General features: G+C 28.9%; 1 protein-coding gene across 1 annotated transcript in view; it reads left to right on the top strand.

The window, feature by feature from the left end:
- LOC136083671 (E3 ubiquitin-protein ligase PDZRN3-B-like) overlaps positions 1-26,211 on the top strand; it is a 113,157-nt gene that overhangs the window by 75,992 nt on the left and 10,954 nt on the right. The window contains exon 5 of the mRNA XM_065803229.1: positions 23,307-23,753. Within this exon, the coding sequence (XP_065659301.1) occupies positions 23,307-23,753 (447 nt within the window). The remainder of the gene's footprint in view (positions 1-23,306; positions 23,754-26,211) is intronic.

Here is a 26,211-nt window from a genome sequence, read left to right as displayed (position 1 = left end):
AAAGAACTCTGCCTACTAATAATCTATTATTGGAACATTCATGCTCAAACCATTGAGATAAAACACTAAAGCAAAAAGAGTTCGTTAGTGATGCCTCCGTAGCCATTAAAGAAGTCATCGATAAAGAATTAGAAGATTATAAGCTAACTAAGCCATCATGACAGATGCGTATTACTATGAAAAATACTGCTCTGACTAGCGATTGCTATGGATTATCAGACAGAGCAATGGCAGCTATTGCCTCAAGTGTTTTGCAAGATATTGGTATCGTAACTAATTATGATCCCAGTTTTGTTGTTGAGAAAAGTAAAATTAGAAAAGCAAAAGTGGGTAACCGTTCACAACTTCAAATGCAGAGCAAGGAAAAATATAACTCACTTCAAGGACTATATTTTGATGGGAGGAAGGACAAAACTGTAGTGGTTGAAAAAACGAAATTGAAACGGTTTCAACGAACCATAAAAGAGGAACATTACTCAATTTTAAAAGAACCTGGTTCCGTGTTCGTTGGTCATGTTTCACCAACTTCTGGGTCTGCTGAAAACATTGCCAGTAGCATTATTTCTTATTTGAATGAAGCTGAAGTTTCATTTCATGAACAGGACGTAATTGGACACAATGGTACTGTTACTAACACGGGATGGAAATCCGGTGTTACTGCCACAATTGAAAAATATGTAAACAGACCACTGCAGTGGGGGATTTGTCTCTTACACTTCAACGAATTGCCATTCCGGCATTTATTTCAAATTTTAGACGGAGAAACGACAGGCCCAAAATTATTTAGCGGTCCGATTGGCGCACAGCTTAATAAGTTTGAGAAATTACTCGTGGTAAAATTTGTCAGTGTCCATTGTGAAATTCCAGAAGATGACCGCAAAATTTTAAGCAAAGATCAGCAGTTTTTGTTGGATATAAGTTCTGCTACTAAATTAGGCAGTTGTTCAGAAGATTTATCTGTTCGTGAACCTGGAGCCATTTTACACTCAAGGTGGTTAACAACTGCAAACAGAGTTTTACAATTGTATTTGAGCCTTGAAACCCCAACAGAAGAGCATAAAATCTTAGTTTCTTTTCTTTTAAAATCATATGTCCCTGGATGGTTTCATATAAAAAAAAGAAAATACTTCACAAATGGAGCAGATTATGTATTTGAAATGATAAAGTCGTCAAGATTCCTGCCCAATGACTTGCTAAAAGTAATAGACCCAGTAATTGAGAGAAAAGCTTTTTTTTCACAATCATAAAACTTGCTTTTAACAATGGTTGTAGACAAAAGGGTTTATATTGGGGAACTTGTTTATAGAAGAATTATAAAGGCAAGAAGCCTAGCTTCTAAAAGAAAATTTATCAGGAGTTTTTAACCACCCAAAATTAATTTCCTTGCTACTGACTATACAGAGATGATTGAGTGGAACACTACCACGCTTTTTCCGCCACCTTTGCTGCGAAGAGTCTCAGATAAAGATATTTGGTCAAAGATCCAATCAGGTGAAACAGCGGCTGAGTGGAACTTTAAAAAGTTTCCATGTCACACACAAGCAGTAGAACGATGCGTAAAAATTGTAACAGAGGCTTCACAAAAAGTAGCTGGCTTCAATTCCAGAGATGGCATTATAAGAACTACACATAACTCCAGATCCTCAATGCCTAATTTTTCAAGTAAATCATATTTTAAACTACCAACAGAAATTAGCAAAATGTAAAAGAATATATTTTTTCTCAAAAGTTTTAGTCAAAAAGATGGTTTTTCAATTAAAAAAAAAAAGATTTCTAATTTACCATTCCAATACTTTTTTCTACTTAAATTGTCTCTAGATACAGTGTCGTAGCTAGGTTTTCTGGCGCCCAGGGCAACGCTGAAAATTGGCGCCTTCCTCCTGAAACAGACATGCGAACAAAAAAAAAAAGTCGTGGGGGAGACTTTTAGCGATAAGGCCCTGAAGGGGCCTTATCGCTAAAAGGGAGGTCCTGCTAGGGAGAGGGGCGGCTTAAGAGCCCCTTCCCTTCCCAGCTAGGGTCTGGGGTAGCGCTGTAAGTTCCCCCAGCAAGGTCTGGGGTGGAGCCCACATCTGACAACGGTTTTCCAACATATTATACACCTAAAATTATGCTAAAGTACCTTAATTTTAATAATATTTGGTCTGATTTGCATTAACAAATTCAACCCAAAACCCCTTTTTGGCGCCCCCACCCCCTAGGGAAGCGCCAGGGGTGACTGCCCCACAAGCCTAACCTTTGCTATGCCTCTGTCTAGATATTTGTTAAAGAATTTATTCAATTTCATATCATTTGTTAAAAAATTAAAATAAGGGAAAAATTCTTCGATTATTCAAGCGCGATACGCTAGCTCCAGGTAGAATTTTTTTTTTTTTTTTGCATTATCCTTAGGTACCCTAAAGATAAGTTTTTTGCGGTATAGCGAGTCAAAAATAAGAAAAAAAAATTTTCGGCCCACCCTAAATTATTAACACCCTTTTAATTATTAATTAAGCATCAAAGGAGTGTGTAAAAACAATACTTAAAATAATAAAAGTTGAATTTTAATTTCTAGATTGAACTTTGGGTTTTCTTACTTAAAATTATCCAAAATACAGTGTAAGCAAGTAAAACAGAGCATAATATAATAATCTAATTCTGTTCTACCTCTACTATTAGTTACATTTAAATTAGATGTTTTAAAACAATTTAGCAATGTTGAGATAACATATTTCTATAAAAAGCATAAACTAAATTTGTAAAAAAACTGGTATAATCTTTTTAACTGGGTGATGTTATATTTAGGGTAGTTCTTATTAATTATTGACAAAATATTACAAGTATTTCAATAAAAAAGTAAAATGTAATTAAAAATATTATAAATCTTTTACAGATAAAAACTCATAAATAAAGCAAATCGAAAAAATTATAATGCCTCTCTGCTCAGCAAGTATTGCTAGCATTGAACGGTGAAATGTAATCATCCATCTTAAAATCGCTTTCATTACTTTGAAATGTATTTAGTGCAAAAATTGCAATAAACAAGTAAGCACAAAACTAATAATAGAAAACCTCTATAAACAATCATATATTTGCTTTAAGTGAAGAAACTTGGAAATATTGAAACTTCTTGAATTATTTTAAATTTTTTTATTTATTTAACATTCTAAAGAAAAAAGGTCAGTAAACTATATCTTTTCAACATTTCTTTTAAACGCATTCTTTCAAGAATATTTTTTCAACACATGTTATGATTACGCTAACTACAAACAGATTTAATTTATGTGTTTTATCATGCCAGTGCACCACTTTACTGGCACGGACATCATTCTCAAGAAAGCCTTGTCACATAATAGAAAAGTAAATCACTTGGCTAGCAAGGTCAACACTCTTGCTGTAAACTAAGCCAAGTCACAACAATTTGAAACCTTGCAAACAACATATTAACCACAAACTATAATCACATAACATTATAACACATCACAAACGTAGAAACACTTCATATATAAAAAATATTTACAAAATATAAACCAATATTGCGGTAACACACATAAACACAAAATAAATAAAACATAAATAAATTAATATATATATATAAATAAAAAAATATATATAAGTTAGAAATATTTATAAAATACAACCTCATTTTTGTAATATTTGTTTAACAACATACCTCGTACCAAATGTTTTACAACTTTAAAAAAACAAACCATCAAACGATTGGTTTTTTATATTATAAAAGCAAACAGGTTGTTCTTTAACATGAAACATAGAGTTGACCATGTGAGATGCAAGGGTTTCGGAGTTAAACACTTACTTTATGAAGAGTTTGACCTTTAAGAAGAGCATAGTCTTCTAGAGTCATCATCGTCTTCTAATTTTTGCAAATAAAAATTACAGATTAATATACTTCAAATACAATTGACTAAGGACTTCAATTGTGTTATTATTATATGTATGAATTAAATAAATTACCTGACTTTAAAAGTTACCATACTAATTTAAAAATAACAACAGGTCTATCCTTAACTAAAGAAGTCTATCTCAGGTCTATCCTTAACTAAAGCTTAACTAAAAGTTAGTTAACTAAATATTAAGTTAATATTAAATCTCTTACAGTAGTCATTTAAATTAGACGTTTTAAATAAAATATAGCAATGTGTAAAGAAAACATATTTCCATCAAGACCTTAAACTAAAGTTAAAAATGAAATGATATATTCTTTTTACCTGTGTAATGTTATATGTTTAAGGGAGTTAATATTAATTATTGACAAAAAATTATTAGTATTTAATCAAAAAAACAACAAAAAGTAACTTTAAAAAGTTATAAAACTTTTATAGATAAAAACTCTTAAATAAAGTAAATTGAAAAAATTATAAGGTATGGTATACAGTAAGTACTGTTAGCATTGAACGGTGAAATGTAATCCTCCATCATAAAACTGCTTTCATTACTTTGAAATGCATTTTGTATATCGCCACTAAATTACTTAATAATAATTAAATATTTAAAGATTTTTGTTGTTTGTCAATTTAACTATATTTATTGCATTTTCGATATAATTATCTTCTTATACTATCTTACTATTTATATTATACTTATTTAATTTTTATAGTTGGTAGTTTTCTTTCATTATTATTTTTCTTATGTTTATTAATTTAGTCGTTTATTCTTTATCGGTGAATAATTTATTTGACTTAAAAATAATTTAGTTTGTTTACGTTTTAAATATCTCACGCATATTCTATTTCTTATAATTGTCGCTATTAAATTCTAATTAGGTCGTTTTATTTTTTACGTCGTTTACTCTTAACTCTTAACCCAGCGGGCACACGACGTTGGAATAACGTTGACCAACGTCGATCAACGTCAATCAACGTTACTTCAACGTTATTCCAACGTCGTGTGCCAGCTGGGAAGTTTTGTATTCTATGTCATTTGTATAACTTAATTTTTTAATTATATCCCAATCTAACTTTATATTATATATATAATTGTATTATATTATTAGCGATATTATTTTTATTTCTATATTTTTATTATTATTGTTCAATTAATATTGCTGTAAAGTATATATTATATGTAATTTTAACTGTAAAAAAAAAATTATAATAATGAGTGTGGCGTGCAATCCTCATTACACGGCGGCACAACCTACAATAAAGTGCGATACAGCTAATATAGACATCTGGCTGATTGATTTAATGAACAAATTCGACTTACTAGTAATAAAAGTGTCTGCTGAAAGAAATCTACAAAAGTGTCTACTGCGAGCTGAAAGAAAAAATACGCAACTATAACCTTCCAAATATCATAACCGACTTAGACGGGAGGCCAACTAACAAGAAATATGGTGTTAACAACGGAACGAAATTCTATTGGGGAATACGTTGGAATGAACTCAAAAAAATTGAAGTTTATTAATCTCAGACCTCTCTTACCTTTCAATCAAAATTTAAACGAAATAAGATGTTACTATTGCAATTAAAACAATTTTAAACAATAAAATGAATGGGCTAAAGATACTTATTGCAACATTTAATTACCACATAATAACAATTACTGAATCATGGTTTAACACCAGATCAGTTAACTCAATTAATAACTACTCTTTCTGCAGCAAAAACAGAGATAAAGGTCGTAGTGGAGGCGTATCTATATACATTAGAAATGACTTAAACTCATTAGAAATTATTGACAAAGATTTATCCAAAGCAAAAAATAAACAAATCTGGGCTCAAACTATAATAAGCAATCATGAAACATTAATTATAGGATGTATTTACAGTCCACCTAACTCAACAAATGAGGTCTCAATTGACATAAACAATTCAATTCAAAAAGCTTGTAACCTAGTCAACACAAATAAAAATTTTAAGCTGCTATTTATTGGCGATTTTAACAATCCTGACATTATTTGGAGTAATAAAAGCAGACTTCAAGGATCTGGTGAACCCTGCAGTATTTCATTCAAATATCTTATTGACTCTAACTATTTTACACAAAACATAAATGAACCAACGTCTTCAAAAAATTTTTTGCATCTTATTTTTACAAGTTGTCCTGAATCAATCTACAATACAATAATTGGACCACCACTTGGCTCTACAAGTTGTAATCATCAACATTCTTCAGGAAGCTTTAGCTTAATAACTGAAACAAAATATATTACAGTATATCGAAATGAATCAAAACAGTTCCATGTGAACAAAGGTGACTTTTCAAGTATCTCAAAATATTTGGATTAGGGGTGGGAGTTAAGGTTAGTTTTAGTCTAACTAAGTTTAGTCGACTAACTTTTTAGTCTAACTAAAATTAGTCGACTAACTTTTTAGTCTAACTGAATTTAGTCGACTAACTTTTTAGTCTAACTAAATTTAGTCGACTAACTTTTTAGCGTAACTAAAAGTAGTCGACTAACTTTTTAGCGTAACTAAAATTAGTCGACTAACATTTTAGCGTAAATAAATTAGTCGACTAACTTTTTAGTCTAACTAAGTTTAGTCGACTAATTTTTTAGTCTAACTAAATTTAGTCGACTAACTTTTTAGTCTAACTGAATTTAGTCGACTAACTTTTTAGCGTAACTAAAATTAGTCGACTAACTTTTTAGTTTGACTAAATTTAGTCGACTAAGTTTTTAATTTGAGGAAAATATATTGTTACTTTTACCCAAAAAATACTTTTTTTAAATCTTGTTATGTGTTAGTTGTGAAGTGGTTTGAGCGCCATTTTTTTAATAACATATTGCTGTAAGTTACAATTTAGATCTCCATGGCATCTTTTTCAAAGTTGATTTTCAGAATTTTTCAAGTTTTTGGAGAAAATTTTTTTTTCTTAAGTTTGCGAGATATACACTTGGAGTTTTGTAATAGTAAAAAAACTGTATCCAATTACTCCCCCCTTATTACTAAGTAACTTTCAATGAAAAGCGGTTTAAATCTGGATTTAAATCGCTTTAATTAGAAATTGAGATTGAAATCTCAATTTCTAATTAAAATGAACCATAAACTATTAGAAAAAAAAATGGTGCCATATTTTTGAAATGTGTTGTATGCAGAAGCTTTTTCGGATTTCTTTTATATAATACCAGCAATCATTTTTTGAGGTAATAATACCTAATTTATTTTGTTCTACACTCATAAAACGCAGTTTTTACAGTGACGACAATATGATTGTAGTTGTTAGTAACAATTACACAATATAGAAATAATAAAAAACATTAATTGCGTAACAATTTGTTACGCAATTAATGTTTTTTATTATTTCTATAATGTGTAATTGAATATATATCTTGTTCAACTCTCAATTTTTATTTTTTTTTTTAATTATTATTAAAATGCTAATAACTAATTATGTATTCGGTATAAAGTATCAGCTGTTTTTGGCGGAGTTGTTCTACTAACAAACCAATTTTTATTTAATTCAATGAAAGAAAATGTGGGGCAATACTAGGTACAAACAAAACATTTTTATTACCTAATTGTCACAAATTATATTACGTATTTTAAATTTCTTAAAAACAATAAATTTTAATGAATGTCTTTAAGTTGATTTATTTGTCTTAATTCATATTATGTTCATATAATTTCTCAACACAACAAAATTTAAGGAATGTCTTAACTGACACCTCAAAGTAATGGTTTCCCGCTATATATTAGATAAACCGTTATTCTCAAATATATATTTAAATTTACTTTAAGAAATTGCATTTTTTTTTTGTCGAAAAATAATACGTCTTCTCCAATTGAATATGCTGCTCCAATATCTGATTTGATGAATCTGACGAAGAAAAGATTGGATAAAAGAAAGACTATAGATGAACAAAACCCTGCAGATCATAACGATAGCGAAAGAAGTTCAAGTTTTTCATCCGGTCAAACAGAAATTGAAGTTGATGCTCAGTCCATTGAAGAAGCAGCTAAAACTACATACGAATATTACTCAATCGAGGAGGAAACATCAAAATGGATATGCAATCAATGTAATAGTAACAGACCTAAAAAGTACTCTTGTAAAACATCAAAGAGTATATTAGATTACCATCTTGAACATGATCACAAAATAATAACGCCGATAAAAAACGAACTATGAGTGGCTTGTCAAAAGAAGTTAGCGATAAGATTGGTATAGCTCTTTTAATTTTCATTATTGCCTGTTGTCTTCCATTTATGTTGGTAGAAAGTAGTGCATTTAAAGAATTTGTTTTGTGTTTAAATCCAAAGTATAAAGTGCCTTGCCAAAAAAAGTTAAGATCTCTTTTAACTGATTTATATCGAGAAAAAGTTGAACTTTTGAAATCAAAATTATTATCAATTAAAGTTTTATCTATTACTACTGACGGATGGACGTCCTGTCAAAACTATAGTTATATATCTGCAACTGCACATTTCATTTCTGACAAAACAAATTTCATCAGTTTTTGTTTGGGCTTTGCATACCTTAATGGCCGCGATGATGCAGATAATTTAAAAGAGGCTTTGCTAAAAATCGTAGAAAAGTTTAAAGTAGATGATAAAATAATGAGTATAGTATCAGACAACGCCAGTAACGTACGCAACTGTCTAAATTCTTTAATAGTTTGTTTAAACATTCAACCAATAAGATGCATGGGACATGTTTTGCAATTAGTTGTTAAAAATGTCATAGATTTAGTTGAAGAAGGTGAAAAAGATACTTCGTCTAAATTCTTTTTCATTGCAAGAACATTAACTAAGTGCAGGAAAATTGTTATATCTTTCAATCATTCTTCTCAACTTAATGATTTATTAGAGGAAAGTCAAACACGACAAGGTGTCGAAAAAAATCACATACTTCATTTGATTCAAGATGTGAAAACTCGTTGGCACTCTACGTTTCTCATGGCAGAGCGAATGCTTAAGCTTCACTCCTACGTAAAAGATATCTTTAATTCGAAACAACAATACAAAGATATGAGAAAATATTTACTAGATGAAGATGAAATGGTTAACTTAAAAGAAACGGTAAATGCTTTATTAAGCTTTAATCAAGTAAGTGTTTTACTATCTGGCGATAGGTATGCAACGTGTTCTTTAATTATTCCAAGTATAAAGTACCTTGAGAAGCAGCTGAGTAAGAATAAAAGTGAGACTCCTCCTTTAATTGTAATATTGAAATCACATTTGTTAGAATCTTTACAAACTTACAAAGATTCATATGAATTAGAGAATAATTCCTTTTTATTGTGTGCCACTTTTTTGGATCCAAATTATAAAAGTTTTCAATTCTTTGAAAAGTACGAAAAAAAGAAATATTTAAAAATTGTGAAAGAATTTTTGTCAGATTTTTATCTCTCAAAAAGAGTTGGTGAAATAATTCTAATTAAAAAGGTGATAAAGGAATCAAAAAAATTTAAGTTGTCATTTGAGGATGAAGAAGATGATTCCGGAAGTGATAGTGACAAAAATGTAACCTTAGATTTAAAAAAAGAAATCAGTGAATATATAAGATTGTCAGTGCACGAACAAAATGTTTTAGAGTTTTGGCATCAAAATCAATATGATTTTCCAATATTGTATTGCATTTCAACGATGATTTTATGTACACCTGCTACCAGTGCACCAAGTGAGCGCCTTTTTTCTGATGCATTAAACAATTTGTATGCTAAGCGAAACAGGATGACGGCTGAATGTTTTCAAATGTTGATGTTTTTGTACGAAAATTTGGAATTTTTTAATTTGGTTTAAAATTGGTGCAATTTAATCAATGTAATACGGAAATATCTTGTTGTAATAATTATTTTTGAATTTATTTTATTGTTCTTAAATAAAAACTCTTAAATTTAGAACTTGAACTGTTTTGTTTTAAAAACAATCAAACAAGGTTGCAACATGTTTAAAAAATGATTTTATAAAGTTGTTGCTCTCATGTTTGGGACAGGGGGGGGACCCCAGAAACTTGAGGGCTTTTATGTTTCCAGGCTACAATTATCGCAATTTTTTGCAAAGTATTATTATCCGATTTTCAATTTTGTTTTTAGAAAAATCAATTGCTTAATTAGACTATAAAACTAAGTGCAAAGTATGAACGTAGCAAGTCTTCCCGATTCTATGTTATTTAAATTTAAGTTTTTTTACATTTGTAAATGTATTTTACATTTTCATGTATTAATTATGACCCACCCAAGTTTATGTTTCATAATGAATGATTTCATTAACCTTACCTTTTCTTTATAATTCTACAAAAAATGGCGTCTTAAATGCGGTTCATTTAAGTTGATATTTCAAACTTACTTTTTAAATAAGATTGCTTCTAGTTAACTTTAGATCTTAATTTTCACGCTAAAACTCTTATTTTCTAACAAACTATCTACTCCAGCTTGAAGCAATTTAAAGCCAAAAATTGCTGCTGCCTAGTATACAGCCATATTTAATATAATTAAATGAGTTTATATACGACTAAAAATTAAATTTTTGATACAAAAAAAACAACACTATTTTGGGAAAAATATATCGTAACTTAATTTTTTTTTAACAAAAAGTGAAAATGTACTTTAAAATGATAGATATTCTGCATTTTTTAAGTAATTAAAAAGTGATAAGAAAATTTCTGGTTTGATAAAGCGACCGCTGCTATTTAACAGAATGTTTATTTTACAGTTTTACACGATTTAATTGCGGAAGTTGCATTTTTAAATGCGGACGATGAGCCTCTCGGTAAATGCTATTAAATGTTTTGCATTTTGAAAACTCTATTAATACGTTTAACATTTGGTATGCATTTTAGAATAAATAAATTGCCGAAGCTTAAATGTACTTAAAATGTAACAAACATAACCTAAATACGCCAACCAATTTAAGCGCAATTCTGTGCTTATTTGTCCGTACGTTGAAAAAATGAGAAAATGATAAAGTTTTAATTATGAATGTAATGATAACGTTGCATATATAAGCTTTCGCATTAAATTTCAAGCTTGTTGAGAAAAATGATGGAAGTTAGCGTTAATAATTTGGTACTTCTTATCGCTTATATGAAATTAAATATTTAGAGACTAAGTATATTCGCTAGTATTCAGGGGAAGGGGGGGGGGAGGTGGTGTTTGAAAACTGCCGTAAGAATAATTGCCGCTTAAAAAATATACTTGCTGAGTATAAGAATATATATATCGATTGCTGAGATTTGCTAATAATTATAATAACATCTTAATTTGTCGAATGATCAAACTAAATATCGGTAATAGCATGGCCTATAAGAGATGGACTTGCAACCTTTTTTTTTTTTTTTTTGCGAACCATGCTCATTGCGCATTGTTACAAATCTTTTGTTTTAAACAATAGAAATTAAATTATAAAGTCTGTCGGATTCGTCGAAAACTTTTGGTCTCGTCTAACCAGTTACATCAACTTCCTTTTAGTTATTCAAGATAACAGCAATAGATAGTGATTCCACGGCTCAACGAAAAACATTTGACGTTTGAAAAAAAACACGTAACTTTCATGAAATTTACTCTCTTATATCTTTTTGTATGCTTAAGCAAACACCATAAGATTTTTTGCATCAATTAGTGTTACTCAACCTCTTTCCAGTCATATATAGAAAGTACTATGGTTTATATGGCTTTATTTAAATTTTATCCATATCTTAAGACCACTTTTAAGAAAAAAGCTCGAAGCGGGAACATTTTTTTAAAACAAAGCTTTTAGAGGTTAGGATTCCTTAGTACCAAAACACATCCAATTTTTATAAAACTTTCCGTATACATTTAAAAAGGGATGACGAATCAAATGGAATGTGCACACTTTTTAACTTTTATACATAAATTTTTAGTTCTTAGCGTTTCAAAACTTCAAGGTTTATTTTTATAGAAAAAAAAAAGTGTTTTTTAAAAGTGTCCAGGTGGAAATTGCAAGTTTACTCTGTCCTCTTTTTATAACAAGTATTTATTTATGTTTTCTTGAAGAATAGGTTCTAAGGATTTGTATATAGAAACTATGTATATATATATATATATATAACTATCTTTCGTCAAAAAATCATCAATTATTGCACTACAAAAAATTCAATAACTTTAGATCCGCTTAACTTCAAAGGCCGAATGACCCCTCGTTTTTTAAGTCAAGTCAAGCTCTATACAATGATATAAGTTACATATGTTTATTTGAATAATAAAAATATCGTCAAGAATGGCTACAATAGAATCAGATTTTAAGTTTAATTTTATATAGCTAGATATTCCTTATATTTTAAGAAATAACACTGATAATAATATAGAAATTGAGATCATTTACTTAACTACTTTAGTACATGTATAACTAGAGATATAACAAATAATACAAAATATCAACTAGTTTTGTAGCTACTTAGAGAATATTGGTTTCATGTCCAGGGAACTACACCATCTACTACATTGCTGTAGACTTATTGTTTATGAATGTTATAGAATTTTTTATTTTTATGTTTAACAACAGAAATATATACAGTTAAGGATAAATAACTCATACATAAAATGAATATAAATACAATAAAGAAAAAAATAATTTGTCACAGTTTTAAAGAATTTAGCAAAGCCAATTTATGGAAAACCGCAAGAATAACTAAGTATTTAATATTAACATAGCATGATTTACCAGCTATATATAAACTAATTTTTATTTGACAAAAACAAATGGGTTATTATGTGCCTTTTATGACAAATGAAATAGTATATGAGATATGAAAAACGAAAACATCAATTATCTGGCTACATTTTGCAAGATGATTATAAACTTGAATAACTTTTTAAAAGGTTTTGCATTATCAAACGAGTTATAAAAAAGCCCATTAGAAAATACACCTACTAAAAAACAATGCTCAGTGGAATATATATTATGGAGCTTAAAGAGTAGTCGAGGCAAAAAATGGCGACATATCGGAAATAATACTCAAAAAATACACAAAACTAAGGCTAGTAAATGAAGGACCAAGGAGTTGCATGAAACCAGACCTTGACTAAAAATTTTATTTAAGCATTTTTACTTTTCGCTTTACTTTTTTTAGTCATTTTAAAATTATCCTTACAGATCTATTTTATTATTGATTGAACTTTGTTTACAAGAAAAAAGTTCACAAATTTACAAATGTTTATCTTGGAAAAATGATGAAAATCTGTTCGTGCCGACAACTGATTTCCTTTTCCTTGGTGTAATTTGTTTAGTAATTTGACAACACGTAGTTGTAGAAGTAGTTACTTATCCTGAACAGTCTTATTAAACAAATGCTATAAAAGTTTAAACTAATACCACGTGATCAGAGTTTCTGTTTAAAAACTAAGGACAGCCATTTAAATAGATTTTTTTGTTGACGGGTGAAAATTTAGAGTTTGTCGGAAACTCGCATGGCTCGCTGATTTCTGCGGCCTCTTTGATGTAAAACAATGGGTTGCACGTCCATCTCTTATAGTTCCATGGTAATAGATAGTGAGTGTCATACCCCCAACACCACCTTCCCTTCTCGCTGGCTCCAATACTATATATCACTAAAATGAAAATGAAAATTTATAGGCAATGTATAATAAAATCCAATTTTATGAATGTTACTTATCTGGGATAATTTTTCCTATGTTGCTATTTTAAGCCTTTGAAATAGGGTTGTAAACCGAAAGATTTCAAAGATTTCTGTAAAAAAATCTTTCAAAAGGGTATATACAATTACTAATTGTAATACTATATTATTTGCGAAAGTTACTTTGACAAATTTTAATGCTTCTATATATTCGTTACGAATAAAAATAAATACTAATTGTCAATTAGTATTTATTTTTATTCGTAACGAATATATAGAAGCATTAAAATATGTCAAAGTAACTTTCGCAAATAATACTTCTGAAAATTAGACTTTCGCAAGTTGCTATTTCAAATAATGCTCTTCCAAAACTTCCAAAAGTTTCACTTTCGGAAGTAGCACTTGAGAAATGAGCGCTTTTAATAACTACGTTTCGAAATCTATAAAGGAAGTTTATTCGCCTAACTGCAAGAAATGTGAAAATAAAATATCTGTATATATCAAACTGTTTGTAAAGAAACTTTATCTTCAGTATAGCAACATATTAAATTTTTACTAGTTTGTTTTTTCAAATAATGATCAAAAAATTTATGTCGAAAGGAAAATTTTCGATAAATCCACTTGAAGAACGGTCACTTACGGAAGAAAACTTGAAATTCGTCATAAAAACAAGATTAAAATGTTCCATTTAAAAAAATCCGTTCAATGAACTAAGTAATTAAAAGCTCATTACTCATAAGTGTCAATTATCGCGCATGCAAATTTTTATGAAGTAAAAAACTGGTATTATTTTTTAACTGAGTCCTTTCGGTAGGTTTCAAAAATCTTCTTTCGAAATGAATCGATTAGCAAGTTTTTTTCGCTTGTGATTCTTGCGAAAATTTTATTTTTCGTATATTGCTTTACCAGCGGCGTGGGCAAGATTTTTTTGATGTTTCAGATATGACACTTTTAGGCATCGTGCGAATGTTGTTAAGTCAAATTAATTAATTAAGTCAAAAAAATTAATTAATTAAGTCAAAAAAAATAATTAATTAAGTCAAAAAAAAATCAAGAATGTTGTTAAGTCAAATGAAAATGTTTCTCAAAAAAATTGCGGTGATTGGAGCGTGAGAACAAAAATACCCCCAACAAGTTGGCTTTCCCAACCCCGAATTAGACGTTAAATTAAACTGCAGAATGTTAATTAAACGTTCAAAGGGTGCCTTTTTTAGATTCCGTGCCCATTGGGTGTTTATAAACAGTTGCAACAACCGCATTGGTAGTTGTCTCAGAGCTGGGACAAAATTCTAATAATCAAAGTTGATTTAATACGTTACGAATTTGATTTGACGTGCCCCTATGAACCATATTTGGGACATTCAACCGCCACAATAATGTGCCATCGTGTGTGAAATATTCATGGCTTCATAGGTTATTCAGTTTTTAGTACTGAAGCTTGTTTTAATCGACTAATTTTAGTTACGCTAAAAAGTTAGTCGACTAAATTTAGTTACGCTAAAAAGTTAGTCGACTAAATTTAGTTAGACTAAAAAGTTAGTCGACTAAATTTAGTTAGACTAAAAAGTTAGTCGACTAATTTATTTACGCTAAAAAGTTAGTCGACTAATTTTAGTTACGCTAAAAAGTTAGTTGACTAAATTTAGTTAGACTAAAAAGTTAGTCGACTAATTTTAGTTAGACTAAAAAGTTAGTCGACTAAATTTAGTTTGACTAAAAAGTTAGTCCACTAAATTTAGTTAGACTAAAAAGTTAGTCGACTAATTTATTTACGCTAAAAAGTTAGCCGACTAGTTTTAGTTAGACTAAAAAGTTAGTCGACTAAATTTTGTTAGGCTAAAAAGTTAGTCGACTAAATTTAGTTAGACTAAAAAGTTAGTCGACTAAATTTAGTTAGACTAAAAAGTTAGTCGACTAATTTATTTACGCTAAAAAGTTAGTCGACTAATTTTAGTTACGCTAAAAAGTTAGTTGACTAAATTTAGTTAGACTAAAAAGTTAGTCGACTAATTTTAGTTAGACTAAAAAGTTAGTCGACTAAACTTAGTTAGACTAAAAAGTTAGTCCACTAAATTTAGTTAGACTAAAAAGTTAGTCGACTAATTTATTTACGCTAAAAAGTTAGCCGACTAGTTTTAGTTAGACTAAAAAGTTAGTCGACTAAATTTTGTTAGGCTAAAAAGTTAGTCGACTAAATTTAGTTAGACTAAAAAGTTAGTCGACTAAATTTAGTTAGACTAAAAAGTTAGTCGACTAATTTATTTACGCTAAAAAGTTAGTCGACTAATTTTAGTTACGCTAAAAAGTTAGTTGACTAAATTTAGTTAGACTAAAAAGTTAGTCGACTAATTTTAGTTAGACTAAAAAGTTAGTCGACTAAATTTAGTTAGACTAAAAAGTTAGTCCACTAAATTTAGTTAGACTAAAAAGTTAGTCGACTAATTTATTTACGCTAAAAAGTTAGCCGACTAGTTTTAGTTAGACTAAAAAGTTAGTCGACTAAATTTTGTTAGGCTAAAAAGTTAGTCGACTAAATTTAGTTAGACTAAAAAGTTAGTCGACTAGTTTTAGTTAGACTAAAAAGTTAGTCGACTAAATTTTGTTAGACTAAAAAGTTAGTCGACTAAATTTAGTTACGCTAAAAAGTTAGTCGACTAAATTTAGTTAGACTAAAAAGTTAGTCGACTAATTTTAGTTAGACTAAAAAGTTAGTCGACTAAATTTAGTGAGACTAAAAAGTTAGTCGACTAAATTTAGTTAGACTAAAAAGTTAGTCGACTAATTTATTTACGCTAAAAAGTTAGTCGACTAAATTTAGTTACGCTAAAAAGTTAGTTGACTAAATTTAGTTAGACTAAAAAGTTAGTCGACTAATTTTAGTTAGACTAAAAAGTTAGTCGACTAAATTTAGTTAGACTAAAAAGTTAGTCCACTAAATTTAGTTAGACTAAAAAGTTAGTCGACTAATTTATTTACGCTAAAAAGTTAGCCGACTAGTTTTAGTTAGACTAAAAAGTTAGTCGACTAAATTTTGTTAGGCTAAAAAGTTAGTCGACTAAATTTAGTTACGCTAAAAAGTTAGTTGACTAAATTTAGTTAGACTAAAAAGTTAGTCGACTAGTTTTAGTTAGACTAAAAAGTTAGTCGACTAAATTTTGTTAGACTAAAAAGTTAGTCGACTAAATTTAGTTACGCTAAAAAGTTAGTCGACTAAATTTAGTTAGACTAAAAAGTTAGTCGACTAATTTTAGTTAGACTAAAAAGTTAGTCGACTAAATTTAGTGAGACTAAAAAGTTAGTCGACTAATTTTAGTTAGACTAAAAAATTAGTTGGGTAGTTTTAGTTACGGTTTTTTTAGTTAAGTTAGTTACAATTTTTAGTTTTGGTCACAACACTAATTTGGATAGTCTTAAATATGATAAACTTACTAATGACACTGATATTAATGATATGTATTAAAAATTATTAACTAAAACTAATTCAGCTATAAACAAATTCATTCCTACTCAAAAATAAGTTATCTCATGTACTAAATACAGACCTAATTAGCTAACTAATATTTTAAAAACCCAAATAATAATGAAAAAAAGCATTTGGTGCGTATTTTTAACCTCAAATAATTATTTTAGTATTTTTAGCCTCAAATAAACAAGATTCCATCAAAAAAAAATATTTATCTCACTGTAAAGCATTGAAGAAGCTTATAAAAGCCCAGAAAATTTATTACGAATCGATTTTGATCAAAAAAGCTAAACTAAATCCTAAATTAATATACGCATATGCAAATAGTAAAAAAAACAATTATCAAAAAATTTGTTCGCTCATTACAAATGATGGCGTAACTTTAGCTGATAGACAAGAAATTTGCGATCAATTCAACCTCCATTTTTATAATGTATTTAACTCTGTCCAAAATAATAAAAAATATCCTCACTTTAAATCAAGAACAGAATCAATCTGCCCATTCAACACCGACTTTTTCGAAAGCTCAATCATTTATTTTATTTATATTTAATATTAATTGAACTTGATTAGCAAAATGAATACAAACAAGCTGGTGCTAATGGCATCTACCCGTATTTATTTAAAAAAAATGCTCAATAGCTACTCAAAAATATTATCAATTATTTTTAAACGTTCATGCGAATTAGGCTGCATTCCAACAAAATGGAAAGAAGCAAATCTGTCACAAGTATTCGAAAAAAGCAGCAGAACAAACCCATCAAACTATAGGCCTATTGCGCTCACGTCTGTAGTATGTAAACTTATGGAAAGAATAATAAAAAAAATAATCACAAAACATCTCATTGATAAAAAATTGCTCTTTGACCAAAAACATGGGTTTGTTAGATATAAATCTTGCCTGTCAAACTCTCTAGAGACATTGGACATAATAACTACTGAGTCGCTTAACTTCCGTGCCTCAGTTAATTTCGCTAAAGCCTTTGACCTAGTACCACATGATGCTCTTATCACAAAACTAGAAGCTTATGGTATAAAAGGCAATCTTCTTAAATGGTGTAGCTCATTCATTAAAGGAAGGATGCAGAGAGTAGTCATGGATAACTATCGTTCTGATTGAGGGGATCTACCCGAAATTATTTTAAAAAATGCTCAAGTAGCTACTCAAAAATGTAGTTAGCGGAATTGAACAGGGTTGTAGTTTAAGACCACTATTTTTTGTTATATTTATTAATGATATGCCAGAAGTAATGACAAATTTCATTAAGCTTTTTGCAGATGATACAAAACTTATTGTGATCATAAAAAATCCATTATCATTTATTTCATTTCAGAAAGACATTGACGCAGCTGCGAAATGGGCTGAAGACTGGCATATGAAATTTAATAATGATAAATGTAAAGTTATGTATATAAGAAAAAAAACAAATAACAACATTTATAAACATAAACATTATATAAATGGTCAGAAATTACAGGAAACAATATCCGAACGTAATCTTGGTGTTATAATTACAAACAACTTAAAATGGGAAATCCAATGCCAAAAAAGCCGCTTCAAAAGCTAATTGTGTTCTTGAACTTTCACTTATTGGTACGTAAAATCATTCAAGATTTTGTACACGTTATTTGTAAGACCTCATCTTGAAACATTTTCTTCAGCACGGAATCCTTATAGAAAAAAAACATGGAAAATCTTAAAAAAATTCAAAAACGAGCTACTAAACTAGTGCCTGCTTTAAGTAAACTTAATTATAAATCAAGACTGAAAGTTCTTGGTTTAACTACACTTAAAGATAGAAGAATAAGAGAAATGCTAATTGATTACTTTAAAATTTCCAATAGCTTTATAAAAGTAAACTAGCAGGTCCCAATAATTAAACCACACTGGCATCAGCTCCAAGGTCCTGCAGGAGCGATTAGAAATAATCAACACCCCATTATCAAGCAAACCAAGTTTAACATTTGCCAAAGAGAATTCTTATTCACTAATAGAATCGTTACATATTGGAATCAACTACCGAAAGAAGTTGTCGAGGCTGATAATGTCTTCCATTTTAAAAATAGACTTGATAAACATTTATCATAGTGATACCAATATTGAAAAACAATTGGACTGCCATAGTCTACAAGTTATTTGTTAGATTTACAGAATATTATTCTGTAGCAGTTGTTTCTATAGTAAATAATAATAATAAATTAAATTAAATTTGAACAAGACATCATACCAAGTGACAAACAGCAGAGGCATTTAAAATCTGTAGTTTTCTTGGCAATTCCCATAGCGGCAAATTTTCCAAAACCATCAATCTTGGAATCTAACGTGGATTGATAAACAGCGTCATAAACTTCATCAATATGGCATTACGAAGGTGTCTATCCTGCTTTTTCAATGGGTTTCACTTAGAGGTTTTACAATCAAATCTTTTACTCGATTTGTTAATATACTCCATTTTTAAATTAATCCAAAAAAAAAGTTATAATTCTCTTGAATATTGCTGAAAAGTTTAAAAGCTACATTGCAGGAAAGTGCTGCATAACTGTCAACAAGGCATAGTAAACGGCTTCCACAAGAAGAAAAAAAAGCTTGCGAGTAAAGGTCGAAGATTCTTTTTTGTACATTTAAATTCTTTCAATTCATGTTTATATAATTATCATAACCTTGGCCACGCACATTTTGTAATGATATTCCTTTTTTGAACAAGCGAGCAGTCAACCTTTGCCCAAATGTAAAAGAGACCTAAACAAATTTAAGAAAATGTTTCTTTACCTTTTCTTCTTCTCCTAAAACTGCATAGACAAACGGAACTACAAGTGACATTTGTTATTTACAACTTACGTCAGGAATGCATTCCAAAATTATAGGATAATACAAAGCTTTCTGCAGTTCGCACAAGATTAACTTAGTAACTTTGCAGGAAAGAAGACAACTAAACTCATTTTGATTTTTTTTGCTTAAATAATACGCACGAGTTTCCCAACGTAGATAATCAGAACGAACAATGTCAAATTTTGAAATGTGTTGAGCAGGTTTTTAAAAGTTTTTATTGTTTCTATTGAAAACTTGTTCCACAAAAAGCTTAAGTACCAAGAAGTTGTACAATACAAAGAGAGGAGTTAAAAGTTTTGTTTGAAAACTTTTAATGTACCTGTATACAATTTATTTTTCAAAAAAAGCTTAACCTTAAATAAAAATGGTAAAAAAAACTTAATCTACTCGCACATGTACTTGTTGTAATGAAAAAAACTTTATCTACTCGCACATGTAATGTTGTAAATTAAAGCGGTCTCATGCAGAAAAAGCTTTAACCGCTTTATCAGGAATGTCTATTAAATCTTGAGACTGTGAATTTTCCATCTGCTTCTAGCGTACAAATTGTTTCTGTTTGTTATGAATTATAAAAATGGTTAATAGTACACTTAACAACTAACATCAAGAAAAAAATATTTTATAAATTGAATCAAGAGTTATTAAGGCTTAAATAACGGCAATTGATTATTTCTCTAAATTATTATTAATTTGTGTTTATTAACTAACTTAATAGCAATAAATGCACCCTTATATCAAATCTTACCTGCAATTGATGCTGATTATCGTTTGGATCTTGTTCTTTTGAACTAAAAATAATTTAATCTATGTCTTTGCTTGTTTTTTGTCTTCTCTCTCCATATCTGATTTGCGTTTACTATAAAAGAAACCCGAAGGTTTCTTTTTTTCTGCCATAATGGCTAACAAACATATTCTTTTAAATAAATAACTAATTACTACTTTTTTCTGTAATTACTTTTTAATTGAAGTGTAGAGAAATTACATAACAATACATACAAATCAATAATTTATAATATATACTAGACTCCCCTAAATTTAAACTTATGATTACAGTAAACATTTAACATACAAACAACACGATTTAAATAAACATATAACTCACAAACATATAAAACAGAAATTACTAAAACATATAAAACACAAAAAATTACAAACTAGACACCTTAATCTAATTATTTTTTCATTGAAGTGGTGAGCAAAAATGAAAAAAATAGTAGTCTAGGATATAAAGATTGGCGCCCCTAATATGATCCTTGTGGCGGCCCAGGGTTTATCCTTCACTACAGAAGTTATCAAATTAAAAAGTTTTTGATCTTATTACTAATTAAGCTGATGAATGTTTTTGATCTTATTACTGATTAACAGATATTAACAGATTATAAAGATTTAATCTCATTGCGTGGCTAAAAATATAAAGAGAAATATTAAAACCTTATCGCGTGGTCAAAAATATTAAAAGAAATATTAAAAGGCCAAGCGTGCTAAATCTACTACTAAAGATCAGTGGTGATATACCAACTTATATGTTAAAATCTTATATTGTTCACTTTACGAACAGTCTTACAGATTACATATATAATAGTATCCATGATGGTAAATACCTATCATTTCTAAAAATAGCTGATGTTATACTATGTTTTAAGAAAAATGACCCAACTGATAAGTCAAATTACCGTCCAATTAGCATTTTACCAGCCCTTTCTAAAGTTTTTCAAACTATTTTATATGAACAAATCATGATATCTATTAAACCAAGATTTGATAAACTTTTGTGTGGTTTCTGAAGAGGTTATAACACTCAGCATGCCCTTTTTTTGTTACTTAATAAGTTGCATGATTATAATAATAGTGGAGGCATTGTTGCATCAATATTAATAGATCTCTCAAAAGCGTACGACTATATCCCGCATGACTTAAAAATTACTAAATTAGACCCCTATGGTTTTTTAACAGAAATTCCTAATCTTTTTCTGTCCTATATTTTTTACAAAGGGTACAAATCTTCTGCCTAAATTTGGGTGGATAAATTATCTGAAAAGCCTTAAGGGTCAATCCTTGGACCTGTTTTGTTCAATATCTTTATAAATGACTTATTTTTATTTATTAAAGATACAGAATGTTGTTATTTTGCTGATGACACTATTTATGCTTGTGATTATTGCTTTGAGGAGGTTATTTTTCGTTTGCAAAAAGAAGCAACCAGTACCATCAAATGTTTTCAGTTAAACTCGATGGTTGCGAACCCAGATAACTTCCAATTTCTTTTAGTTGGTTTAAAAAACACAAAAAATCTATCGTTAAAAATTGGTAATATAAGGGTTTTTTGCCTCCGTTAAGAAGGCAAAAAACCCAATAAGAACACTTGGTATAACAATTGATAAAGATCTAAAGTTTGGGGAACACATTAAACAGTTATGCAGTAAAAACAATGGTAAACGTTTTGCCATATTACTCATAAGAAATTTTTTATCTCGTGATAAATCTATTTTGCTGTTTAATGCTTTTATTTTGTCAAGCTTTTCTTTTTGTCCTCTAATTTGGCTGTTTTGTTTAGAAAAAGATGACAAACAAATAAATAGAATTCAAAAAAAAGCACTAATTATATTCTATAAAAGGTTTAATTTGTCTCTGGATGAATTATTAAATTTTGATAATAGAGCAAGAATCCATCTAAAAAACTTGGGATTTCTTATAATGGAAACTTTTAAATCTATTATTGGTCTAAATCCAATATTTATGAAAAACCTTTCTACTATAAAAAAAACTTACGAATAAACTCCGCTGTAGCAAAAACTCAATCTAACTCCGAAATACCTCCTAAAGGCTCCATATTTAATGATTCATGCTGTACCTTAAATAGAGCCACCTTGCTCTGGAACACTCTTAATAGTGAGACCATGCAAAAAGTCTTGAGGTGTTCAAAAGACATATCAAGATTTGGTATGGTAATAATTGCGTTTGCAAAATTAGTTGTTTTTAAAATTTTGTTTTTATTTTATACTGACTTATATCTTTAGCTAAGATTGTTTTATTATAAATATATTTTTTCTTAAATTGAAACCATTGTAAATTTTTATGACATTTTTTTTTGAGACAATTGCATTTTTTAATGACATTTATATGTGTCTGTGTACTGTCTGTAAAATAAAATGTGTTGATTTAAATTAGTTTTAGTGTTAACTAAAACTTTTTTAAATCATGTAAAAATCAACTTGAAATATAGTTTTTAAATTAAAAAAAAAACAACCTTACTAAGCATATATCACATATTTTAGCCTGAGTTAAAAACTTCTAATTCTTTTTTTAGTGCGTAAATTTGTGATTATTTACTTCATTATAGTCTATATTATGTTAATTGGCTACTTTCAATGGCAAGAAAAGGCGGTAGAAAACAACAGTAAATCACGGATGCCGCGTTTACAACTTTTGAATCAGTTAAAGAAGTGTTGATTTTGTTTGATATGTGTAATATAGATAATTTCCTATTTTAATTTATATTAAAATAATTAGGATATTTATTATATTAAAAAGGGAATGAGAAAAGAACATGAAACGCACGCCGATTCTTCAATGCAAACCCATCTTTCATTGGCAATATCAAAATTGGACGCACTTGAAAACAAAATTACGTTAACAGTGGATACGCTTGAAAACAAAATTGCGTCAAAAGTGAATGCACTTGAAAATAAAATTATGTTAACAGTGAATGCACTTGAAAATAAAATTATGTCAAAAGTAGAATTACTTGAAACCAAAATTGCGTCGAAAGCGGTTGCACTTGAGAATAAAATTACCTCGACAGTGGAATCATTTGAAAACAAAAATGCGTCAGAAGTGGTTGCACTTGAAATGAAAATTACATCAACAGTGGATACACTTAAAAATGAACTTATTTTAAAAGTGGATGCACAACAAGATAAAATTATGTTACATGAGAAAAATTTGGAAGTAATAAAGGCCTTCCTCGCAGCCGAAACGGTAAGAAAATGATTTAAATAAAAATGTGTTTTAAAGTAAATAAAAAAATAATATAAAAAATTGACAAAAAATATATGTAACAATCAATTAGTTACTAATTGCATCAAGGCGTGAATGTGTTTTGCTCAAAGTTGAAAATTTATAATTTTTAATATATTAAAGTATTAATAAAAAAAGATTTAACAGCCAATAAAATAAAATTATAAGAAAAGGCTAAAAAAAATTTTTTCTATAAATAAAAAAGATTAGTGCATATAGTTAATGTTTTTGAAGTTATTTAAAAAAAAAGTTCTCTTGGGCAATCAATTCAAAAATGTTTTAGGTAGGGTAGAGAGAGCTATTTGAGCAATTTTTACTAAATCTAACAGATCTCATGAACGATCTTACATAATTTTTTCAATATTTGAAAGATAATCTAACCTGCTATAAATTTGTTAAGAATGAAGTATCGTTTTTGATTTTTTTTTAAACATATTGCCTAAAGTTTGCAGAGCTATTCAACTTGCCCCAGCGAGTAAGTTAAGCAATAGTGTGTGGTAAGTTAAGCAATAGTGTGTGGTAAGTTAAGCAATAGTGTGTGGTAAGTTAAGCAATAGTGTGTGGTAAGTTAAGCAATAGTGTGTGGTAAGTTAAGCAATAGTGTGTGGTAAGTTAAGCAATAGTGTGTGGTAAGTTAAGCAATAGTGTGTGGTAAGTTAAGCAATAGTGTGTGGTAAGTTAAGCAATAGTGTGTGGTAAGTTAAGCAATAGTGTGTGGTAAGTTAAGCAATAGTGTGTGGTAAGTTAAGCAATAGTGTGTGGTAAGTTAAGCAATAGTGTGTGGTAAGTTAAGCAATAGTGTGTGGTAAGTTAAGCAATAGTGTGTGGTAAGTTAAGCAATAGTGTGTGGTAAGTTAAGCAATAGTGTGTCGTTAAAAATTCAACAAACAAATGAATATGTATAGTACGACACTTGAGTGACGTCAAGCTTTTCAGCAATCTTTTGTTGCGCATTGTGTTAACATTTTAATTCCCCAACTTTCATTTATTAGATGTTTTGCCATGTGATACATAGTTTTTGAGATATTTTAACTTCCCAACTTGCCCCTATGCTCAACTAGCCCCGCTCTACCCTACTCAATTTTGGTTTTATCAGAGTAAAAAAAATTCAAAAAACAAGGCTGTAAATTTGAGTGAAGAACTTTTTTAAGATTTAAATCTGCAATGGAAAGTTTTTTACTGATACTGGTGGTGTACGTTGCTTTGGGAACAGGAAAATGACTAAAATATGAATAGTTATAAATGAAAAAATAATTTAATGTAAATTTTTTATACACTCAGTAAATATGTTTAGTGTTGAGGAAAACTTCATATTTGGTTCAAAAAGTTGAAAATGACCACATAAAATTTTTGCATAAAATTTTTTTTTTTTTATTAATTTTTTTTTATCATATTTTTAAATTTTTTAATGACGTAACATTATTTTTTTATTAAGATTTTGACTAGTTATTAGTTAGAAGTTATTTCAGATAAAAATTCTTTTAAAAAGATAATTTCAGATAAAAAGATATTTCAGATAAAAATTCTTTTAAAAAGATAATTTAAACAAATTTAGAAAAACGGAACAAAGAGATCTAGTTATTTCAAATAACTTATGTTTTTATATAAGCTTTATCTGTTTAATATTTTTTATAAAAGCTTTTCTGTAGAAAATACTCTTAACAAATTCATTCAAATTAGCTGTTTTTCTGCCGAGTTAGGCAAATACATTAATAAACCTCTTGTTTGTGCCAAAAATCGATACTTAATGCAAATGGAAACCGTCTAGATCGTAATAAGGTGATAAAAGTATAAATTGTTTCCATTCACATTTAAAAAAAACGGAAATATAAAAAAACAAAGCGAAAATGACCAATATATCCATTCAAAACAATAACTCCTAAAGTAAAAAAATGAAGAAATTAATAATAAGAAGAAAATTAATAAGTAACGAAAAACATATTTTTCTCGAGATAAAATAAAAATATAAACTCAAAAAAAAAATTCCCAAAAAATATTATATTCAACATAATGTTATAATTAGTGATCAACCGAAATTGGAATTTTGCCGAAATTTTGGTTTCGGTTCATTTTGGTTGCGGCATTCCGGTTTCGGTTCATTTCGGTTGCGGCAGCCGAAATGGAAACCGAAATTTCGGCAAAACTTTTACCGAAATTCAAACCGAAATTTCGGCACAACCGAAATTTTTTAAAAGTAAGAAATAACGTGTTTAAACAATGCTCTTTTGATTTTGTTTTATTAAGAGTTGATTTGTTGTTATAAATGAAATGATGTAAATTAATAACGAAAGTTAACATTTGGTAGATTTTCTCGGCAAAACAAAAGTTTTTCAAGATTTTCTGGTAAAAGTCTGTTTCGTTCGTTGGTTAGTATATCTCCAGCAGTTGAAAACAACCTTTCAACATCAGTTGATGTTGG

Source organism: Hydra vulgaris, chromosome 08, assembly GCF_038396675.1.
Source record: "Hydra vulgaris chromosome 08, alternate assembly HydraT2T_AEP".
In the NCBI taxonomy this organism is placed as follows: Eukaryota; Metazoa; Cnidaria; class Hydrozoa; order Anthoathecata; family Hydridae; genus Hydra; species Hydra vulgaris.
Note: the sequence above shows the minus strand (reverse complement) of the source record. Positions and strands in the feature narration are given on the sequence as shown.